Source organism: Acyrthosiphon pisum, chromosome A1 (assembly GCF_005508785.2).
Source record: "Acyrthosiphon pisum isolate AL4f chromosome A1, pea_aphid_22Mar2018_4r6ur, whole genome shotgun sequence".
Classification (NCBI taxonomy): domain Eukaryota; kingdom Metazoa; phylum Arthropoda; class Insecta; order Hemiptera; family Aphididae; genus Acyrthosiphon; species Acyrthosiphon pisum.
Genome location: NC_042494.1, coordinates 101192855 through 101212335, shown reverse-complemented (window position 1 = coordinate 101212335; position 19481 = coordinate 101192855). Strand labels below are relative to the sequence as shown.

Below are 19481 nucleotides of genomic sequence, written 5' to 3'. Positions count from 1 at the left end.
GATCCGATCAGTAAAACCTACGTGCGTATATTATTATTATTTTATTATTACAGATAGATTATCGCGGTGTTCGGTCGTGCGTTAAAGTTTCCTCTGTATAGGACCGCAGCTGCCCCTCGTCTCCGCAGTCGTTTTCCCATTTCGCCGATTCGATCGCCACAATATTATAATATAGGCAATCCGTGTTGCGGCTGTTATTATCGCACGACGATCGCTATCTCAGTGGCGTATTATATTATACATATATATGATAATATAATATGGTCCTCTTACATATATATCATATTATTATATGCCATCCTGAGGTTCATCCAAGAGCATTAAATTCTGCAAAATATAAACACATATTACAATAAATATCGTTTTACACGCGCAATATACGACACATGATATACACACAATGATGCAACATGTATAAATATAAATCAATAAGTAGTCCTAAATTATGATTGAAGATCTTAATGTTTACGTTACGATGGATTTTTACGGCCGTCCATATAATATAAACATCGTGTATTCGAGCGCCGATTGTTTTTTATTGGTCAATATCGTCATCGACAATAAGCGTTATCGGCTCACGATCGCGTGTGCATGTGACGAGCTGATGCAGCAGATGACGTCCGCCGTTAAAAATATAATATTTTATTACTTATTTCATCGACCACATCTGATATATAAGCTATAGAATAGTATACAATATACCATAATATTATAATATACCTATAACTGGTATATCAGAAAAAAAATCGGAAAGAAAATGCCGATTATTCGCATCCAGCGCCACCGCTGGAATGACCGTTATTATAATACATATCGGCATAATTATCGAGAGTAGCTTAGAAAGTTATCTATACGGAAAAAAAATACTGTTATCGGTTGGGTTCTTATAAAATATGTGGCGGTGGCGGCGCAGGAGTGCATATAGCAACAGGACTGATTAAATCGGTCTCCGTCGCCGCGGCGGTTGTGTGTAGAGTTTACCTATATTATATAGGTATAATAGTGTTATATTCAAATATAATATATTACACACACATACATGCACACGCGATCGCGGATGACCGAAACAACTTTCTAATTAGACTTGTGCAATGACATTTGGGAAGAACGAGCGCGCGCGCCTGCGTCTCGATGGTGAAAACCAGACGTATAAAATGGGTACATTAATTTTGGCGTTTTTGACAAGTTTAAGCTGATGCTGCGGCAAGGCGAGTTTTCTGATTTTTTTTTCTTTTCATTTTGCCCGTTTTTTTTTCACTTACCTATATATTTCGTTTTATGTGTGTGTGTGTGTTCTTCAGCTTATGGCTAAAACCTGTTTTTTTCTAATATATTATATTGTCGTCGTCGGTCGCGCGCGCTCGATCGCTCACCACCGCCACCGCCGCCGCAAAGATAGACGATCCGACACGCAAGTCCCGCGTGTAACATTACGACGTACCGCGATATCAAATATCCAGATCCGGTTCTGAGCATGTATATATATATATAATGAATATAATATGTGTATATTATTATGTGTGTATATGTGTCGCAGTGCTTATTTATATATTATTATACGCGTGCAGTTCGCCGCCGTATGCCTTTTAGAGGAGAGGTCTTTCACACCGTTTGAACTCGATTTTTTTATATTAAACACGCGTTTGTACACGCTTTAATTTCGCGCTCATTACACTATCAATGGAATAAATCGTTACACGGACGCGTCGTCGCGGGGACAATCATATAATATTATATACTATACACTCGCGTTGAACCTATGCTATAATATAATATCGTATCGCAGTGTGCAGCGTATATATTATTTTATAATATTTGTATAATATTATATATCATATAATATGTATCTACCTATGTACAACATACTAATGACCCGATGTCGGGTCGTGTGACGAACGTAGTACAAACGTAGTGGTGGTGGTGTTTGGTTGTAAATTGACACGTACCGAAAAAAACAGCAGTGGCGTTGAGTGAACGAGTGAGTGATGCCGTGACGAGTTCATTATGACAAGCTCAATGAAGTGATGGGAAATCGGGTATTCGAAAAGGGTGCCGGAGCAAACGCACTTGGACGCCGCCGCCACCGTCGGCTGCCGTTCGTCTCCCTAATTTTTTTTTTATCATATTATTTATTATTAAAATAAACTAACTAGAAGAATCCGTTGGTGCGTAATGTTTTCCAAAGGGGTTGCCGCCGCCGCTCACCCTTATACCATATATCGGTGGTATACACACACACACACACACACGCATATATATATATATATATATATAGTACTGTTATATAGTATTATTGTGTAAGAATACGGCTAAAAAGGGGTTGTCGTGCGTGTTGTAAAACGAAACCGATCCCAACACCTGTCCGGTGTAGTGTATATATGCAGTCGCAATCCTATTTATCTATATATATACGTATATAACAATTTTGTGTGTAGTGTACGTATATATTTCGATGCAACAGTTTCCTGCGATGACCTTGTCGAAAACCGATAAATGGTTAATACGCCGCTTCCTCGTCTATTATATTTATCGTATTAGCTTAAATTATAATATTATATAGATATTATACTATATTACACGTATTATACGCATTCATATTGGACCAAAAAATCAGAACCCGCACAGTGCAATTACCATAATATGGCGTCGTTGTTATTACTGTGAATACCGTGTGAAGCCATAATAATAAACGAAAAATATATTATCACGTTGCAAACCTACGCTGTAATAATATTATAATATCGTAATATGTACGAGCTTAGCCAAGAAATGTGTGTGTGGTTGTCTATATAAGTGTAAGATTTTTGTTATTTTTTATTTCTTCGTTCCGAGGTTGTGCCGCGGGTACTACTCAAACACCAATCTGTTTGGACGGAAACAATTTTTTTCCTAGCACAATTTCTATACATTTCATCGCATAAATATATATACATACATCGCGGTAGTAATTAAAATGAAATCGGCTTGTTATCGAGTAGCTCCACGTGTACGCTGTGACTGAGAAACCATTACGACAACGCGTACTTATGTACTTGTATCAGATTTTGGCAGAACTCTATACCTCACGTAAATTATATTATTATATACATGATTTTGATAGATATATTGTATAGGTACCAAATATAAGTCATAAATATATGTATATTATGTAAATAGCGACTGCAACTGCATGTTATTAAAATCCTGGTAAATAGCTTCGGGACGGAGATTGGATTATTATTATAATTATTATTACGGCGGCGTTATTGCTTTTTAAAAAACCATTAAGTGTCCGGTAGTCGCGTTGATCGATTAACTAGAATGATAATTAAAATATATACGCGTATAATAACGTAATAATATGGGTTTAATATATAGAAGTAGCTGCTACTTTATAAGGATGGAAAAAAAATTATACGTCTTAAGTATTAAGTGTTCTAGTTGTTGTGTACCTATATACCTATATATATTATTATATGTGCGCACGACCGTCCACATTGTTACTGTGTGGTGTGATCAAATATTTTAATATTAATAGTAATTCGATATATTATTATGGGAGTGGGATCGACGGGGGTTCGGACGGATCTATCTGGTCGACCAATCGATTGAAGAGGCTGCGTCGTCGCTATTAGCTGCACGTCGATCAAAACGGGACGCATAATAATATTATTGGTATGCGTACAACAGCAGTGATATTTTAGGTATAAAACGTCTCGCGTCCGGGAAACGATATCCATCACATTTTATTATATTATTATAATTGTTTCTCGCGGAAATCTCGTCCGCCTGCACCGTATCTAATTATTAATCACCTCGTTGAGTGCAGATGTGTATATTATTATTATATTATTATGATGATGGGTTCTGTACTTGTTTGTGTGTGTGTGTGTGTGTGTGTATAACCGTTGATGTGAGTGGTTAACGATAAACGCTGCACGAGTTTCGTCCGAGAAAAACGATGCGTTTAAAAACGCATTACACGTCGTCGACGGAACTTATATATCGCGTACACTTGTAATAATCATATCGTCATGACTCGTGATTTAGATGTTTGATATAATATATATATATAAAATTATGCGCGTTAAACAGACCTCTTTGGCTGTAAAAATAATAATAATCGTGCCCGGTGGAGATCTTATAATAATATAATGTTATAATATCGTAATAATATAATAATAATAATAATACGGACAATTGAAAAAATTAATTCGTCTCGCTATGGACGGACATTAAAACGCGATTATCTATTCGATGACCTCTGTCCGCGGGTCATCCGTTTATTACCGTGGCTATATTTTATCATGTTTTTCGATAATTCACCAATCCTTTTGCGAGGCTATGAATCTTGTAGATCAGGAGGCGCGCGCACGAGACGGAACGGCGCGGCCTTTTTTTACGGTTGAGTAGAAAACATTATTAATATCTCGCGGGCGTCGTTGAGATCGCTGAATTGAAATCTTCGCCGCGTAAATCATATTATAATTGGCCACCGTTCGGAGGAGGAGCCGGCAACGGCAGCAACAACAGTTCGGTGGTTATATTAGGTAGGTACTTATACTAGGTATATTATATATAGGTGTTATAGAGTATACCCGAACATCTCACGTGTGGGAATATGTTTTATTACAACGGATTTATACTATCAAGATTAATTAAAAAATGCCTTACAGTTATATATTTAAATGAACGTTTCGTAACAATGGCCCTGCTGTTAACATATATTACTCGCTGTATACGCGTATAATGTTATATTATATATGTACTATTATTATTAATATTATGTATCCCTTAACAATGCGCTAAAAAATTCTTATCTCGTAAACCGGTTTGTGCGCATAATTTCTCGGGAGACGTCGCGATATTGGGTGCGTGTACAGGTAGGAGCAGCCCGTAGTTAGGTAATAATAATAGTTATATATATGTACGAATAGAGCCCTGAGTGCACAGAAGGGATCTCGCGCCGGTCCGCGTGTGTCGTCGTCGTCGTCTCTCTTTTTCATCACTGCCGCCGACACTGTTCCGCTCGTCCGCCTTCCCCTCAAGTTCGTTAACATAATAATAATATTATATTACTATCCGTGGCCGTGCGTATTTCAATGTTCAAATCGTAAAATCGTAAAATTTGATGTGACAACGTGATCGACAAATATACCGGTATTGTGTCGCGTCGTGATTGTATAACAAAATATTATGATTTAGTATATTTTGCGAGAGTTTTACGGTTCCGGGTCTCCCCGTATACGCGTATACAATATTATTATATTGTGGAGTGTAGTCGTCCGGGCTTTCTAATTTCTAGTGACGTCGGAATTAAAAAAAAAAAAAAAACATGTTTTTGACCTGGTACTTATACGAGTGCCCGGAATCCGACGGAACGCAACACAACGTCCACTAGGACGATTTATCGTTTTATTATAATGTTCGTATACTTTTTTTATCGATCGCGTGCATATATTATTATTTATTAACTCTAAGCGACGGAATAATAATTTGCGTTAATACGAATAACCGCCATGTCACGTCTTCGTATAATATAATAATATACTTTATGATATTTATAGTGGCCGATGATTTTATTTAATTTTATTTCTCGTCATAATTAGCGACCCAGACGTTATTTTTATTTTTTTTTTTGGTTATTTATGTTCCATGCGTCGATTAAATTTGCATAATACAACGACTGAACAACGAGACGAGATCATAGTTTTACGAGCTGCATGTTTTTTTCCTTCTTTCGGTTTAATGGCTTTACGCAATCGGCGATTTAATGGAAAACTAACGAAATAATTTTGAAAATAAAAACCGTATTTTATTGAACAGTAATAATAATATATTGTTATATGACGTTTTTTTAATAATTTGTTTGTCTCTTCGCAGAACGACATCTTCGCCGAATGGTTCGCTGTTACCATCACAGTTGAAACCGTCCAACGGACTTATCGGCACGGGTCCAGGAGGACTAGAAATCGGCGCCGGACACCTGGGCGATTTGCAGGGACTTTTCTTGCACCAGCAACCGCTTAAGCGGGAGCCCGAGGACCTGAGCCATCACCGCGGTGGCGGACCACCAAACAAGGGTAACAACAATGCGGACGGTCTGAAAACGATCGGAGGACGTCCAAAAGTGGTGTTGGTCGCGCCCGGTAACAACGGCAATCAGCAGGACCAACAGCAACAGCAACTGGTCGTGGACGTCGTAAACAACAATAACAATCAACAAGCGAACAATAACAACGCGGTGGGCGGCGTGAAAGAAGAGTACGGCGGTGGACACCATTCACCGCAGCACAACAGTCGGTCGATAAACGGAACGCCGTCGTCCACGTCATCCCTCATCACTGAGATGAACCCGCCGCCGCCGGCCATAGAGTTAATAGCCACGCCGGATGGCTTGAAGCCCATGTACGGCACTCACATATTCACCACCATGACCGGACAGCACGCTGACAGTGGTACGCCGTCTCCCAACTCGTACGAGCACCAGCAGTACACCACGTCATCTGTGCTGTCTGGCGGCGGTGGTGCTGGCAACCCAGGTGGCTACATCACCACGTCTGGTGGCCGGACCCCGTTCGCCGACCCATACACTTACCGCGAGTACTTTGGCGGTGCTAGCGGAGGCCCCGAACCGGGTCCGTACGGCTCTCAGATCGGCGCTGGCGGCGGTGGCCGGCAGACCGCGTCTTCCTACGGCGGCGATGCCTCCGACCCTGGCGCCGTGTCCAACGCCGCGGCCACCGCATCGTTTGTTGAACGGTACGTCCGACAAAGCTCGTACCACAACAAGGGCGTCATCGCAGCAGCCGGACTCACCGTCGACCTGCCGTCGCCCGATAGTGGCATCGGCGCAGACGCCATCACACCACGTGACCAAAACGCCATCCAACAGGTGTGTTATTGTATATAATACTTGTGACAGTCATTATTATAGTGGTATAGATTCTTAGAGTATTGAAACAATTCTTATCCAAAGCAATCCTTCTTCCAAAAATAATTTCCCATTTCATAATAATCATCTCGATTGTCGGTTGTTTACTTTAAACATTTTTAGTTTTGCTATCATTAACTTGACGGGTAAACAACAACAACATAATAACATATTATTATCTTTTTTATATTTTGGGCAGTCTTCTTATACCATAAGTATAAATGTACAATACATAAAGATTCGAGATTAAACATTTTCAAGCTTATTCCGACAAGCGTTATTCTTTTACAATAATTTCATCAGCACTTTCTTTTGTTTTACCTGAAGGTACATCTACAAATTGTGTATATTTAATAAAGGAAAACAATTATATTAGGTAAAAAATATACCTATTGGCTATTTCTAGATATATATCCTTATAACCATTCGGTCTTAATTGGCTGGGCAGTGGCAATTCAATAATAGACACAAATATTATGCAGTATTTAAACTGTATTCAAGCATTGGCTTAAAAGTTTTATTTAAAATTTAACATTAGTAGGTTAGGTTAGGTTAGGTTAGGTTAGGTACTAACCTATAGTTAGTTTTAGTTGGTAGGTAACGAAGGTATCCAGGGGTGTTGAATATTGTATAATATGTCCACCCCAGCCGTATTCCAAAGTCTCAAAATTTTATTTTTAACGATAAAATACCTAATAATTATTTTAATTTGTTTTGTGCCTATATAGTCTTTCGATTACAATGAGATGTGCCAAACACCTAGCATGTTGGGCGAACACCAAGCACAGCGGACGCCCACCGGAGGACGGTCGAGACCGTGGCACGACTTTGGCAGGCAAAACGATGCGGACAAGATACAAATACCAAAAGTGTAAGAACACATTTTTTTAAGGGAAACAATATCCGAAAGCCAGTTGACAAAAAACAAAAAAATAAATAAATAGTTATGATCGATGGAGTAGAGATACTTTCGCAACTAGTTTTCTGATGGTATTTTTTTTATTTTTTTTTAATTATAATTTAACATACTTTCCGTGGTCATTCCGAGAGAGCGTTTGTCAACGTATGTATACGAAAATATATACATATACGGTAATAAATTCAGACTTCGACATTTTCGTCTACATCGTTAAAATTTTCAAACCAGTTTCCCGTCCAGTAGATTTTTTTCTGTTTTAGATTTATTTATACGCTTTTAGTCTGCCCCCCGGTCCGCGTGTGCCAGATATCCGACGACCCACTTTGCACGCTAATTTTAATCAAACGCCTCCGGATGTGTCCAGTGTCCACCGTGGTTGAGAATTTAGTGTGTTTCTTTTTTTTCAACCGAAAATATTTAGGCGTGGCTGAGAGACATATTTTATTGTAAACAGCCGCTCTTGGGCACTGTATAAGTCTGTTTGTTAATGTCATTATTAAAAGAATAATAAGGAACGCCCCAGAAATGTTAAATTTTTTTCTATAGGAAGCAAACCACATTGAACAATTTTAGCCACCGTAGGTGTATGTGTGTGTATAGTATAATGTATATTATGTAGTACGTATACTGTACAAAAATACGATATGAAAAATATTATAATATTATTGTTAATGAAATATACCAAGGTTAAAATTTATAAAATAATCGTCGTATTTATGTATAGATTCTCCAACTATGGGTTCCGCTATTATTTGGAATCCCCGATCTCTACCAACCAGAGGCGTGAAGACGACCGGGTGACGTACATCAACAAAGGCCAGTTTTATGGCATTACTATGGAGTACATACCAGACCCGGATAAACCATTGACCAGTCAAACAGTCAAGGTAAGGCGCTTTGGCAATTATATATATGTTGTTAGGGGTGATAATACCAAGACACGGATTTGGTATAATATCTTACATAGGAAATAAAACTCTTAAAGCTTCGTATGTGATACTTTTCAATTCACTTCTAATATAGTATTAAACAGGCGTATAATTTATTAGTCTTCAGACCACTAATAGAATTTGATCATAAATAATATAGCTAAGAATCTCGACAATAATTTAATTTATTATCAATAAAAGTAGTACAGCATTTTTCAGACCTCTCGACTTGTTCTATAAAGATATTTTTTGCATAGATATTTGACAAAGATATTGGCTCGATAGTCGATAGTATTATAATTGCTTACAGTACATTGAATTATGCTAAATCGCTATTGCCACCGCACGTGTTTCATTTATACATATATAAAATATTTATAAACATGTCGTGTTGCAATGGATTTCATCGAAATAACATAAAAACGATCGTAAATTAAGCGCTGATATATTATACATCATATACCTAGGTACGTATTTAAAAAAAGTATATTTATCCTGTCGATTTATCGGAACTATCTCGGCGCTAATCGGCGTAGACGTGAAAGTTTCGCTGAGCGTATATAATATTATCGAGCTAAGGCCGTTTGCGTTGATATTTGAGCCCGATATAATATACGTCGCTTTAGTATACCTTTTTGTTGTAATTTTATACAAAATATGTGCCAACAAGCGTACATAGGGGAGCCTGCAGTCGTCGATCGCCGAAGAGAGCGAAAGCAAAAAAACCTATTTATTATCTATATAATATAATTCCACTGCCGTTGCATAAAATATATTATAATATGTGTATAATTTATAGGCATATATAAACTGCATGTGTGTAAAAGTTCACAAGCGCATATGTATACAAATGATGGCGATAATAACCTAGATATAATGGTCTCTATGGTGGTGGGAAGGGGGTGGTGTTGTCTGTTGTTTTCTTTGAGGTGGTAAAGTTTGTATTTTGTTTTGGGTGAGAACAGAGGTTACCAGTGGCGGTCGTGTTTGTGTTTTTTCAGTGATGGAGCAAAATTGTTGGAAAAAACTATCCATCTATAAGACGCATTTTTTGTTATTATCATCCTATACAGACGTTACACACATATTATCATATGTGTTTAACCGCTCCAAAGTCCTAACACGCACGCTGCAGCATTACTATATTATATATTTATATATATAAACGTAGACCGTGTGTGGATAATCATAATAATAATAGCGCCAATCGGCGGTCCATATTTATATTCATATATGTCGAGGCACTAAAGATAATATATAATAATATATTTATCTTCCGGCAACGGTCAATGGGTAAAATCTCGCCCAAGGTGGTTATTAGACGTGTGTGTTTGTGTGTGTGTGTGTGTATGTTGTGTATATATATATCTATATACATGAGCTAAATGGTTGCAGGGTAGATTGTGTTGTTGTGATTGGTATACATACAGGAGGAACTGAGGAAGAGGAGGAAGACGAGGTAGGTACAACACACACACACACATGGGACGGTGCAGCGGCGGGTCGATGACCAGTATCTGGAGAGCATGGTTTTGGGCACTTAACGTGTTATTATATTATATACATATTCCATATACATAAATAGACGACTATATATATATATATATATATTTCCGTTCGAAAGAAAGTAATTGGACCGTCTTCTTGTAATGATCGCCTGCCGACCGAATGCACTGGCCTACCTACGCTCTTGTCTCCTATATATAATATATATCTTGTCGAGATTTTCATCTATATAAGAGCATTCAGTCTTGTTCTTTTTTTACTTCACTCGCTGCACACTTCTGACGTCTCGACGGCCAGCCGTGTGCTGACTTCTACTGCCCTACCCCCGCCAACCTCCTCGAGCCGCATTTCCATTTAAAATTACGACTTAATAGCGGTATAGCCTATACTTAAGACGTAATCGCACTCGTTACAATCGGTGTGTACGCGTGTGTGTGCTTGTGTTCGAAAAAATATATGTATTATAATATATATTAATTCCGATGGTTGTGACGTGTTTACGCATTTGCGCGCGCGCACGCACACACTTACAATATATACTATATATAATGGATCCCTCTATTATGTATATGACGTATAAATTTGCATACTGCAGTGTAAAACGCGATCTCTGCGGTCATCATTTGATGGTGAATTCATCACTGAAGAGCCTGGCCCTCCGTATATTAGGTATACATATATAATATATATGACGATAACGCCTGTGCCCACTTGCGGAAATAATTATGGTTTGGCCCCGTGATCAAGTATAATAAATTATCGTTTATTTCTTTCCACCGAATTATAATATATTGTGTTTTATGACTACCGTGGAAGGATTTTTTTTTTTTATTAATTTCGTGACCTCTAAAGCTCTTTTTGTAATGCACTCGATTCAATCCAAAAACACTGTCGTTTCCTCTATGCACCCAATACATGTATCCCAGGTATACAGTATAACTACCTGTAGTGGTAATGGCTCGCGTTCACTGCGGTATACATAAATCATCCTCTCCTCACTCCATCATGTTTAATAATAATACTAAATTTTAATGTAATTTATATCTTCATGTAGCCATTTCCGATATAAGTCCGATTGTTTTTAAATCTTGTATGCATATAAATATAGTCTCGTTGAAGTCCATATAATTATATATACCTACCTGGGGGGAGCGTCTGTGTTGCGCTACATTATAATGCCTGATTCGGTAAGTTCGACTGCGCGCGCGTACACGTGTATGTATATTGTATGTGTAGTGTGTAGGTACACTGTACAAGTACGCGTGCTGTATGTATATGTCCGACTGATAAAGTAGATACCTACTCATTATACCTATATATAAATACCTATTCCTCGTAGGTAGCGGCGATTGTATGCCGCAGAAGTCAACTGACGGCCCAATGATTTATAGTATTTGTCCGAGGAATAAAATATAAAAACGCACAATCCGCCGCCATATTATATCGGACATATATACATACCTATATGTAATGCACTGTGTATGTATAAAATGGTAATACGAGTATAATAGTCTCGGACAGATTGGTAATAACTCTGAAATCCGCTGCGACAGTCGGCGATTCAATAATTCATAAGTTCCACTACCGTGGTATGGTGGTATGCCCTCCGCTCAGATATACACACGTATAGGTATCAGGTGTATATATATATATACGGCAGAAACGGTTTGCAGACCGCCACTGTCTGGATTGAAGATTAAGGGGGAGGGGATGATTAAACACCGGGTGTGACTCTGTGGTGCACTTTTTATTTTTTGCCGGCTTGCACGCCGCGGGGGCGGGTAAATCAGACGACTCATGTATGCTGCGTGTAGTGATACAATATATATATATAATATATATATATATATAACTGAGAAATACGATGCAACTTAAGTGGTCCGCATATGAATTTTCGACTCCTACGCGCTTGGTGGTGCAGCAGTTTCGCACCTGTGTATAGTCAGCTGCGACGAGTAGTTTGTGCTTTATCTAAAAAATTCGATTCCGCACGGTCGAGTAATGTATTATTATTTATTATTATAATATACACTCTTGCCGGAGTACAACATAATATGCGTCGCATATACACACTATATGCAGACATAAAAGCAATAGGTAAGGAATATATTTTGAGAAAAAAATACTCATAAAAAAACACATTGAAAACATAGTACCTACATATATAATTTACTGAAATGAAATATATTCTTCGGTAAAGGAAGATAAAGGGTAAATAGGAGGCAATAACGAAAACGAAACTTGACGGGCGTTAAAATCTCCACTCGGTTACCATACACTTATAATATAGGCACAACCACACATCAACGATTTTGCTCTTTATACACACACATCCACACATATACACACACATGAAGACGACTCTAAAAGGAAATTCTTGTTTTGTGAGATTAGGCGACGGCGTTGAATTTATAATGTTTTTTCTTTACACACACACACATACACACATATATATTATTACTTTTTTTATGCGTTTATAACATTAGATGAACATATCGTATTCTTAGGGTCAATTGTCAACTCACGGCTATATTGGATTTCATGATGCCTTCTACACTCACACACAAACGGATAATGTATTATGCGCGCACTGCAGTTCTCACGGGACACCTGTCTTACGAATTTATCTTTTATTTTTCCGCTGGATCGTCGTTGCAGCAGCGGATTCCGATGGAAATTATCTCTTTTTCGTATCTGTCAGATCGGTGTCGCATACATAATATATGCATATTCCATAGCAGCGGCGTCGTTCGTAACACATTTCATATTTTTTTCTTACCATTCTACTACGGTTATACCCTATAAATTATATATACGCCGCAATACCATGCATGCGTACCTACTTATAGGTATTTGTATGTAAAGACGATCGAATGAGAAATAATAATTTGAATATTCCTTGTACTTATATACCTTTTTATTGCCCCGAAGCTTACATACAGAAGCTATTATATGAAAATTACATTTTTATCGTGTGAAATTTGAGGTTTTGTCCTCTCGGGTTTTTTTTTTAAAATATGCTTGTACCTTTATGAGCGTCGTAATCGTTGTATACATTATTTTTCCAAGTAGATAATTACTTTTGTTCTTTTCAAGACAATTTTCAATCTTGTTTATACACATGACTTTTTTTATACATAATATATTACGTCAGCCGTCAAGTTGATCGGTCGACATTTTTTATCCGATAATGTAATATTACTGAGTGGGTAAGAAGTTATATAATTGGGGGAAAAATATAATAATAAATAATAATAATCCACGTACTCGTCGGACATTTTAAGTCTCTCTCTGCTCTTTTTCGGTGTAGGTATATATAAATACTTGGCAGGTGGTGGACGATGTTATATATATTGTTGATTATTGTTGTTGTGATTGTATATACAGCGTGCACACAGCGGGCTAGAAGCACACTCACAACTCACTTCTCGCTATAGAGTGAAACACAAATATAAAATAAAAATTATAAATTGTACAGAGCACAAGACGTTGTTAGAACCTAACCCACGTTTCCTCAAGGCCATGATTGTAAAAATAACACACGTATACCGAATCTCATTACTGATTGTTATTACCCATAGATTGCTCCGTTCAATTAATTCGAACGATTTTATTTTACTCATTCGTTTTTTATACGTATTTTTTTTTATATACACACACATAATGCCCGTGCGTTTTTATTGCTTTTCCATGGATACTATATATACGAAAAAAACTACCAGCTTCTAAAATGGTCCGGAGATTAAAAATTAATAGCGCGTCTTGTGGCCAACAGAACACGCATGTGTTTTTCTTGGTATAATACTACCGGCCATGTAGTCATTTAATTTCATCGGGAATCCGAAGGTAATAACAGTAAATTATATCAAAACATGCGAACGTCCGATATTATGTGTAGTCGAGTTACTTATATTTTGTTGGTTTTTTTCACTCAAACATTTATACATGTAAGTATAAAAAAAAGACCAGGAGATTAATTATTATAATATGTTATGCATTACTAAAATACGATAATAGTTCGTATATAATACATTATAATTATATTAGTCACATATATATATATTTATTATGTACCTATATTGTACTATGATTCATTCGAGCGACCGAGTGTTACCGCGTGTGTAAAATGAGTCACATTTGTCTGACGAATTTTTATTTTGTACTTGCAGAGCGTAGTCATGCTGATGTTTAGAGAGGAGAAAAGTCCAGATGACGAAATCAAAGCGTGGCAATTTTGGCACGGCAGACAGCACAGCGTCAAACAACGGATACTCGACGCCGGTAAGTCGCATAATAGATATTATATAGTAATTTTTAATTTCTGAGACGAATATATAAATATATATATTGGGAAATCGACTCGGCAGATCGACTTCTCGTGCTCGGTTAAACAGAAAAAAAACCCCAAAAATTCCAAGTTCCTTAATTTTTTTTCATAAGTTTTCTTTTGATCCCCTTTCGAAGTACTCTGATACGTTGAAATCCTACACCGCCGCCGTAAACGTTAATACTTTAATGGAAAGACGCGCGTTGCTGAGAAATCAACAGACCGTGTACCGAAATCTGCGTTCTCGTGTTACAATTCGTGCGACGTTGGGTTGACAAGTTTCTCCAGCCACTCGTGGCCGAGATGGAGAGAGAGAGACGGAGACGAAAAAAAGACGGACAGCGCCGAGACTATAATAATATTATTATATGTATCCGTTTCCCATTACGTGTCGTTTCTCGTCCATATACGTATATATATTATATATTATATATTATTCTACATGTATATAGCACACCTATATTATGTACACACATAATAACTACATAATATTCAGTATGTATATATACAGATAGCTAATAACAATTGTCATTTATTTATCACCATAGCGGTATTAATATTAAAATAATTATAAACGTACCTATATAATATTATAGTCGAGGACCTTGCGTCGTTGCGGGTATAAGACGGTTTTCTATATTTTTAATCCACGGGATACGCGAGGGCCATTTCGTCAGCATGTACGTGTAGAAGAACTAAGAGCGGCGGGAGCGATGGTCGGTGAGGATAACGTGTGGGCACATACGTATAATATATATATATATTATATACACACCTATACTTGAGATTATAATATACTTCGACGAACACGATTCGTTACTTCGCGCGTGCGTGCGTGTGTGATGCTGTCTTGTACGTACATATGATTAGTGCCTGTATGACACGGTGGCGTATAGTGTAAGCCGCGTGTGTGTGTGTGTGTGTGTGTAATATTTCCCCTCCACATTTTCCGAGTATGTTTAAGCAGCCGAGACGTAGTAGGTATAGTATGTTTTTGACGTTAAAGAAGTTTTTTTTCTCTTCAAATCGTATACAATATTATAAATAAATCGTCATCATATGAGTTATTTATCGTATGTATAAAACGACGCCGCCCGGCGATTATAGCCCGAACAAATAATAAAATGACGATTCCATTTAACGCGCAGTCGTACGTTATTTTTTCGCGCGATCAGGGTCTCTCGCTATGCGTATTTACCTATATACGATATAATATAATGGGACATTTCGAATGATATACGTCTATATCGCATTTGCCAAGGATTTCAAACCTGTTATCGACTACCTATTTATATATATGTCTAACCTATATGTTTATTATTTTAAATTTATATACCTACAGTGCCTACTATATAGGTATTTGTGCATTTTTTATTTCAATGATTTTTTTTTCGTTTCCGTCGACCCATTACACACCGCCGCCATTTAATATAATATTCACATGTACATACACTTTAGAGTCTTTGACTCTATATACACGCATTATATAGTCCACCGAGTAATGCAAACCCCGCATAAAAATATACATTCGGTAAAATTTAATGAAGTATAATATAATATATTACCAACTTGACTTAATAAATATAGTATAATATGAATACTACATTTTCCTATAATATCACATGTTTATATCATCGCGTATGTATAAAAGATTTCTATTTGAAATCGTCGGTTGAATGATGCAACGATATGTGTCACGTGTGTATATTATATTATTATGTAGGTACTATAGGTACCTAGGTATATATGTACTAAGTATATGTTTATATAGTGTCTGTAGTTCAACTCCCTTTATTTGTACAACTTGTATTTTTAAAAACACCACTGTTCACTGTATTGACCTTTTAAGCCTTATATTAATTGTTCGTTCCCTTAAAAGAGTCTCGTATATATGTCCCTCTGCTCTTATAAGGCGGACGGAGTAGAGCTGCGCATACAAAAATGTGACTTCCCTATTCCGTTTCCGTCGGCACAGCCGGAGAAAAAAATCGTTTCCATCCGTATTTGTCACACACAGAATCCGAAAATGGTCACACATCTCCGCGTTGTGTACGTGAACTGCAATCCGTCGGTGGATTACGCGCAATCGGAATGTCGTTTTACACGCATATAATGCGCTATAGGATATTACTTGAAAAAAAAAAATGTGAAAAAAATCAGATAAATTAATTCCGATGACTGCGTGCCGTCTCTCTCGCGAGGGATATCTATGCAGCTAGGTTCCATTGTAGTCGTTTTTATCGATCCGTAGATTATCCAATTATTATAATATATATAATATATTATAATAAACATGCACATAGTACACTTTTTCGTATAAAATTATCTCGTCGCTCCCATAATACCGTCAGAATTAAATATGTATATTTATGTATAGTTAATTAAGATGGAAGAGTGGAGGGACGTCGTTATATAATACATATAGAATCTGAAGTCTAAATCTCCTTGTACCTATATAAATATATATATATATTACATATACAAGTCAGCCGTGTTTTAATTACATCACTTTTTTCCTCGTACATAATATTATACCTATATTTATATATTATTATCTTAATGTGATATTTTTTCCATCTGTGTTCCCGCAACGACCAATAATTATTATTCTAATGGATTCTGATGTCAAACACTACAGCGTATAGTCGGGTCTGCGTGTAGTCGAGCTTAAAAACACACGAAAATATATTACCTCCATTCTGAGGTCAACATCGATCGGTGAACCTTATATATAATAATTTATATAAACGAAAAAAAATATAATGTATATAAATGTATCCCGCGATGTGAAATACGACCGACGAAAATAAATTAAATAACACCGACGAAGAAGCATTTCCCTAATTGACGTTATCGGTTTGCTATCTTCAATTTGGTTTTTTTTTTTAGAAAACGCGTCACGATGTATTTTTCGTAAGTAAAAAAAAATCGCGTGCGCAGTGCGCACACTAAAATCTACATTGTTCTCTTTGGATATTTATAGTTTTTGTCCACGACACTTACAGAAACTGAAAAACAAAAACCCAACAACAATGGCCTACTGTGTTTTCGAGATCGTAAATTTTTTCATCCTCCTGTATCACGTGAGCGTGTACGAATGTCCCATTGTTTCGCGTTTTTCTTCGGATTGTTATTCTCGTTTATTTTATTTTATTTTTAATATTTATTTATAATTTTTTTTTACACACATATAAGTTTTTAGTTATAGTTTATTGTATTTTCAAAATTCACCTCGGCCGCGTTTTGTCAGAAAATGTACCTATATATAATATTATTTTATAGTATTATATTCGACAACCCCACGCGTATGAGCCGGACCCGTCATCCTGATATCGTATATCTAAAATTATACATACATTTTATACATAGGTAGGTACCTATATATATAATGTTATAAATATATTTGTATATTCAATAAAAACTCTACTCGGGAGGACGTATTTCTGTAAGATATCATTTTTATAATGAAACGCGTAACGTCGTAACTCGTAATTAACCGGCATAAATTCGCACGGTCCCGAAAAAAAAAGGGTGGGGTAGATAATATGTATGCGTGTAATCATAATCATCAGAACTTCATTATTTATAGTAATAGCGCGTTTAAACTGGTTATTATATACAGCCGCGATCTGTTCGGGTCTATATTAAACCATACCAAGATAACCCTTAGGTTGTGCGGAGGCTGCACTAATATTTCAATGTGTTGGGTGTAGGAAAATGTATTTTTTTGACATGGGGGAGGGGGTACCACTGTTTCGCTTCGAGGAAATCGTGAGCATTGGACTCTCTCTAGTAGCCTGTAATTATTATTATTATTTTTTTTATTTTCATTTTAGACACACGCGTACACTGACCCAAATCGTATACAAATAAGGATTAGTTCGATCCAGTATTAATAATAATGCGGGCGCACACGATGAGGAACGGATGGTTGCCAGTCGGGAGGAGAAAGAGACGAGGGGGCTATAGCGTTTAAAAAGATTTACATTTTATGTGTATTATATACCCACTGCACGTGTATACTTTTTTTTGGTTTTACTAATTTATGTAAATTCGCCCTTCACAAATATAATACGTCTATCGTAGTAAAAAATTAAGTCGCGTGTGTCTAGAACACTCGCATATAGTGTGCGCGTGTGTGTCTATATACTCTAAAATGCCATTACGAAATAATATACACGACATTGCTTTTAGACGATATCTGACAAATTTGCAAAAAAAACACACGTAAAAACCCATATAATACATGAAACAAAAACTACACGTCTTGTACAGTATAATAATAATATATACAAATATGTGCCGTATAGACGGCCGGATTCTGTTTCGAGACATCTGTCAGATATATAATATGCAAATCCACCGATAGAGGCAAGTCTGACGTGTCGTTTCTCATTAGGTATTATAATTGGATATCGGCCAGCCCGGGTGAGCGCATCGTCGTCCATATAGTGAATCTCATTTGTTTTCCATCGCCGTCGTACACGGTACAACATAATATTATATATTCGTTTATTACTATTATACTGATATTATGTACAATGTACATCGTAGTGTATCTCTCTATTCTCTCTCAGTTTATTTGCGCTCTTTCCCGAAATCATTGGACGACCGAGTATGTTAATCGAGCAACACGTTTAATTATATTATTCGTATACTATATAAACAATATTGTCATGGTATTATTATAATCGCGTATATTTTGTAATGCGTTTAGATCAGCTGGTATATAATAATAATAATAATAATGATAATATAATAATAATTATAGGTATATAATAATACCTATATAAAAGGCACGTCTCCGCTAGGTTGGTTATGCGTATTTGTTGATTTTCGTCGATGGGTGCCCGGAAAATAATCGATTTCCGGTTAGTCGGCGTTCTA

General features: G+C 36.8%; 1 protein-coding gene across 7 annotated transcripts in view; it reads left to right on the top strand.

Moving 5' to 3' along the window:
* The window catches only part of LOC100164591 (protein grainyhead), a 104969-nt gene that overhangs the window by 73298 nt on the left and 12190 nt on the right, over positions 1–19481 (top strand). For all 7 annotated transcript variants that reach the window (XR_003839114.1, XM_029487916.1, XM_029487917.1 and 4 more), the window contains exons 4-7: positions 5863–6874; positions 7642–7784; positions 8557–8719; positions 14437–14548. Coding sequence is in view for 6 of the 7 variants with exons in the window: in XM_029487916.1 (XP_029343776.1) it covers positions 5863–6874; positions 7642–7784; positions 8557–8719; positions 14437–14548 (1430 nt within the window). In the remaining variant the exon portion in view is untranslated. The remainder of the gene's footprint in view (positions 1–5862; positions 6875–7641; positions 7785–8556; positions 8720–14436; positions 14549–19481) is intronic.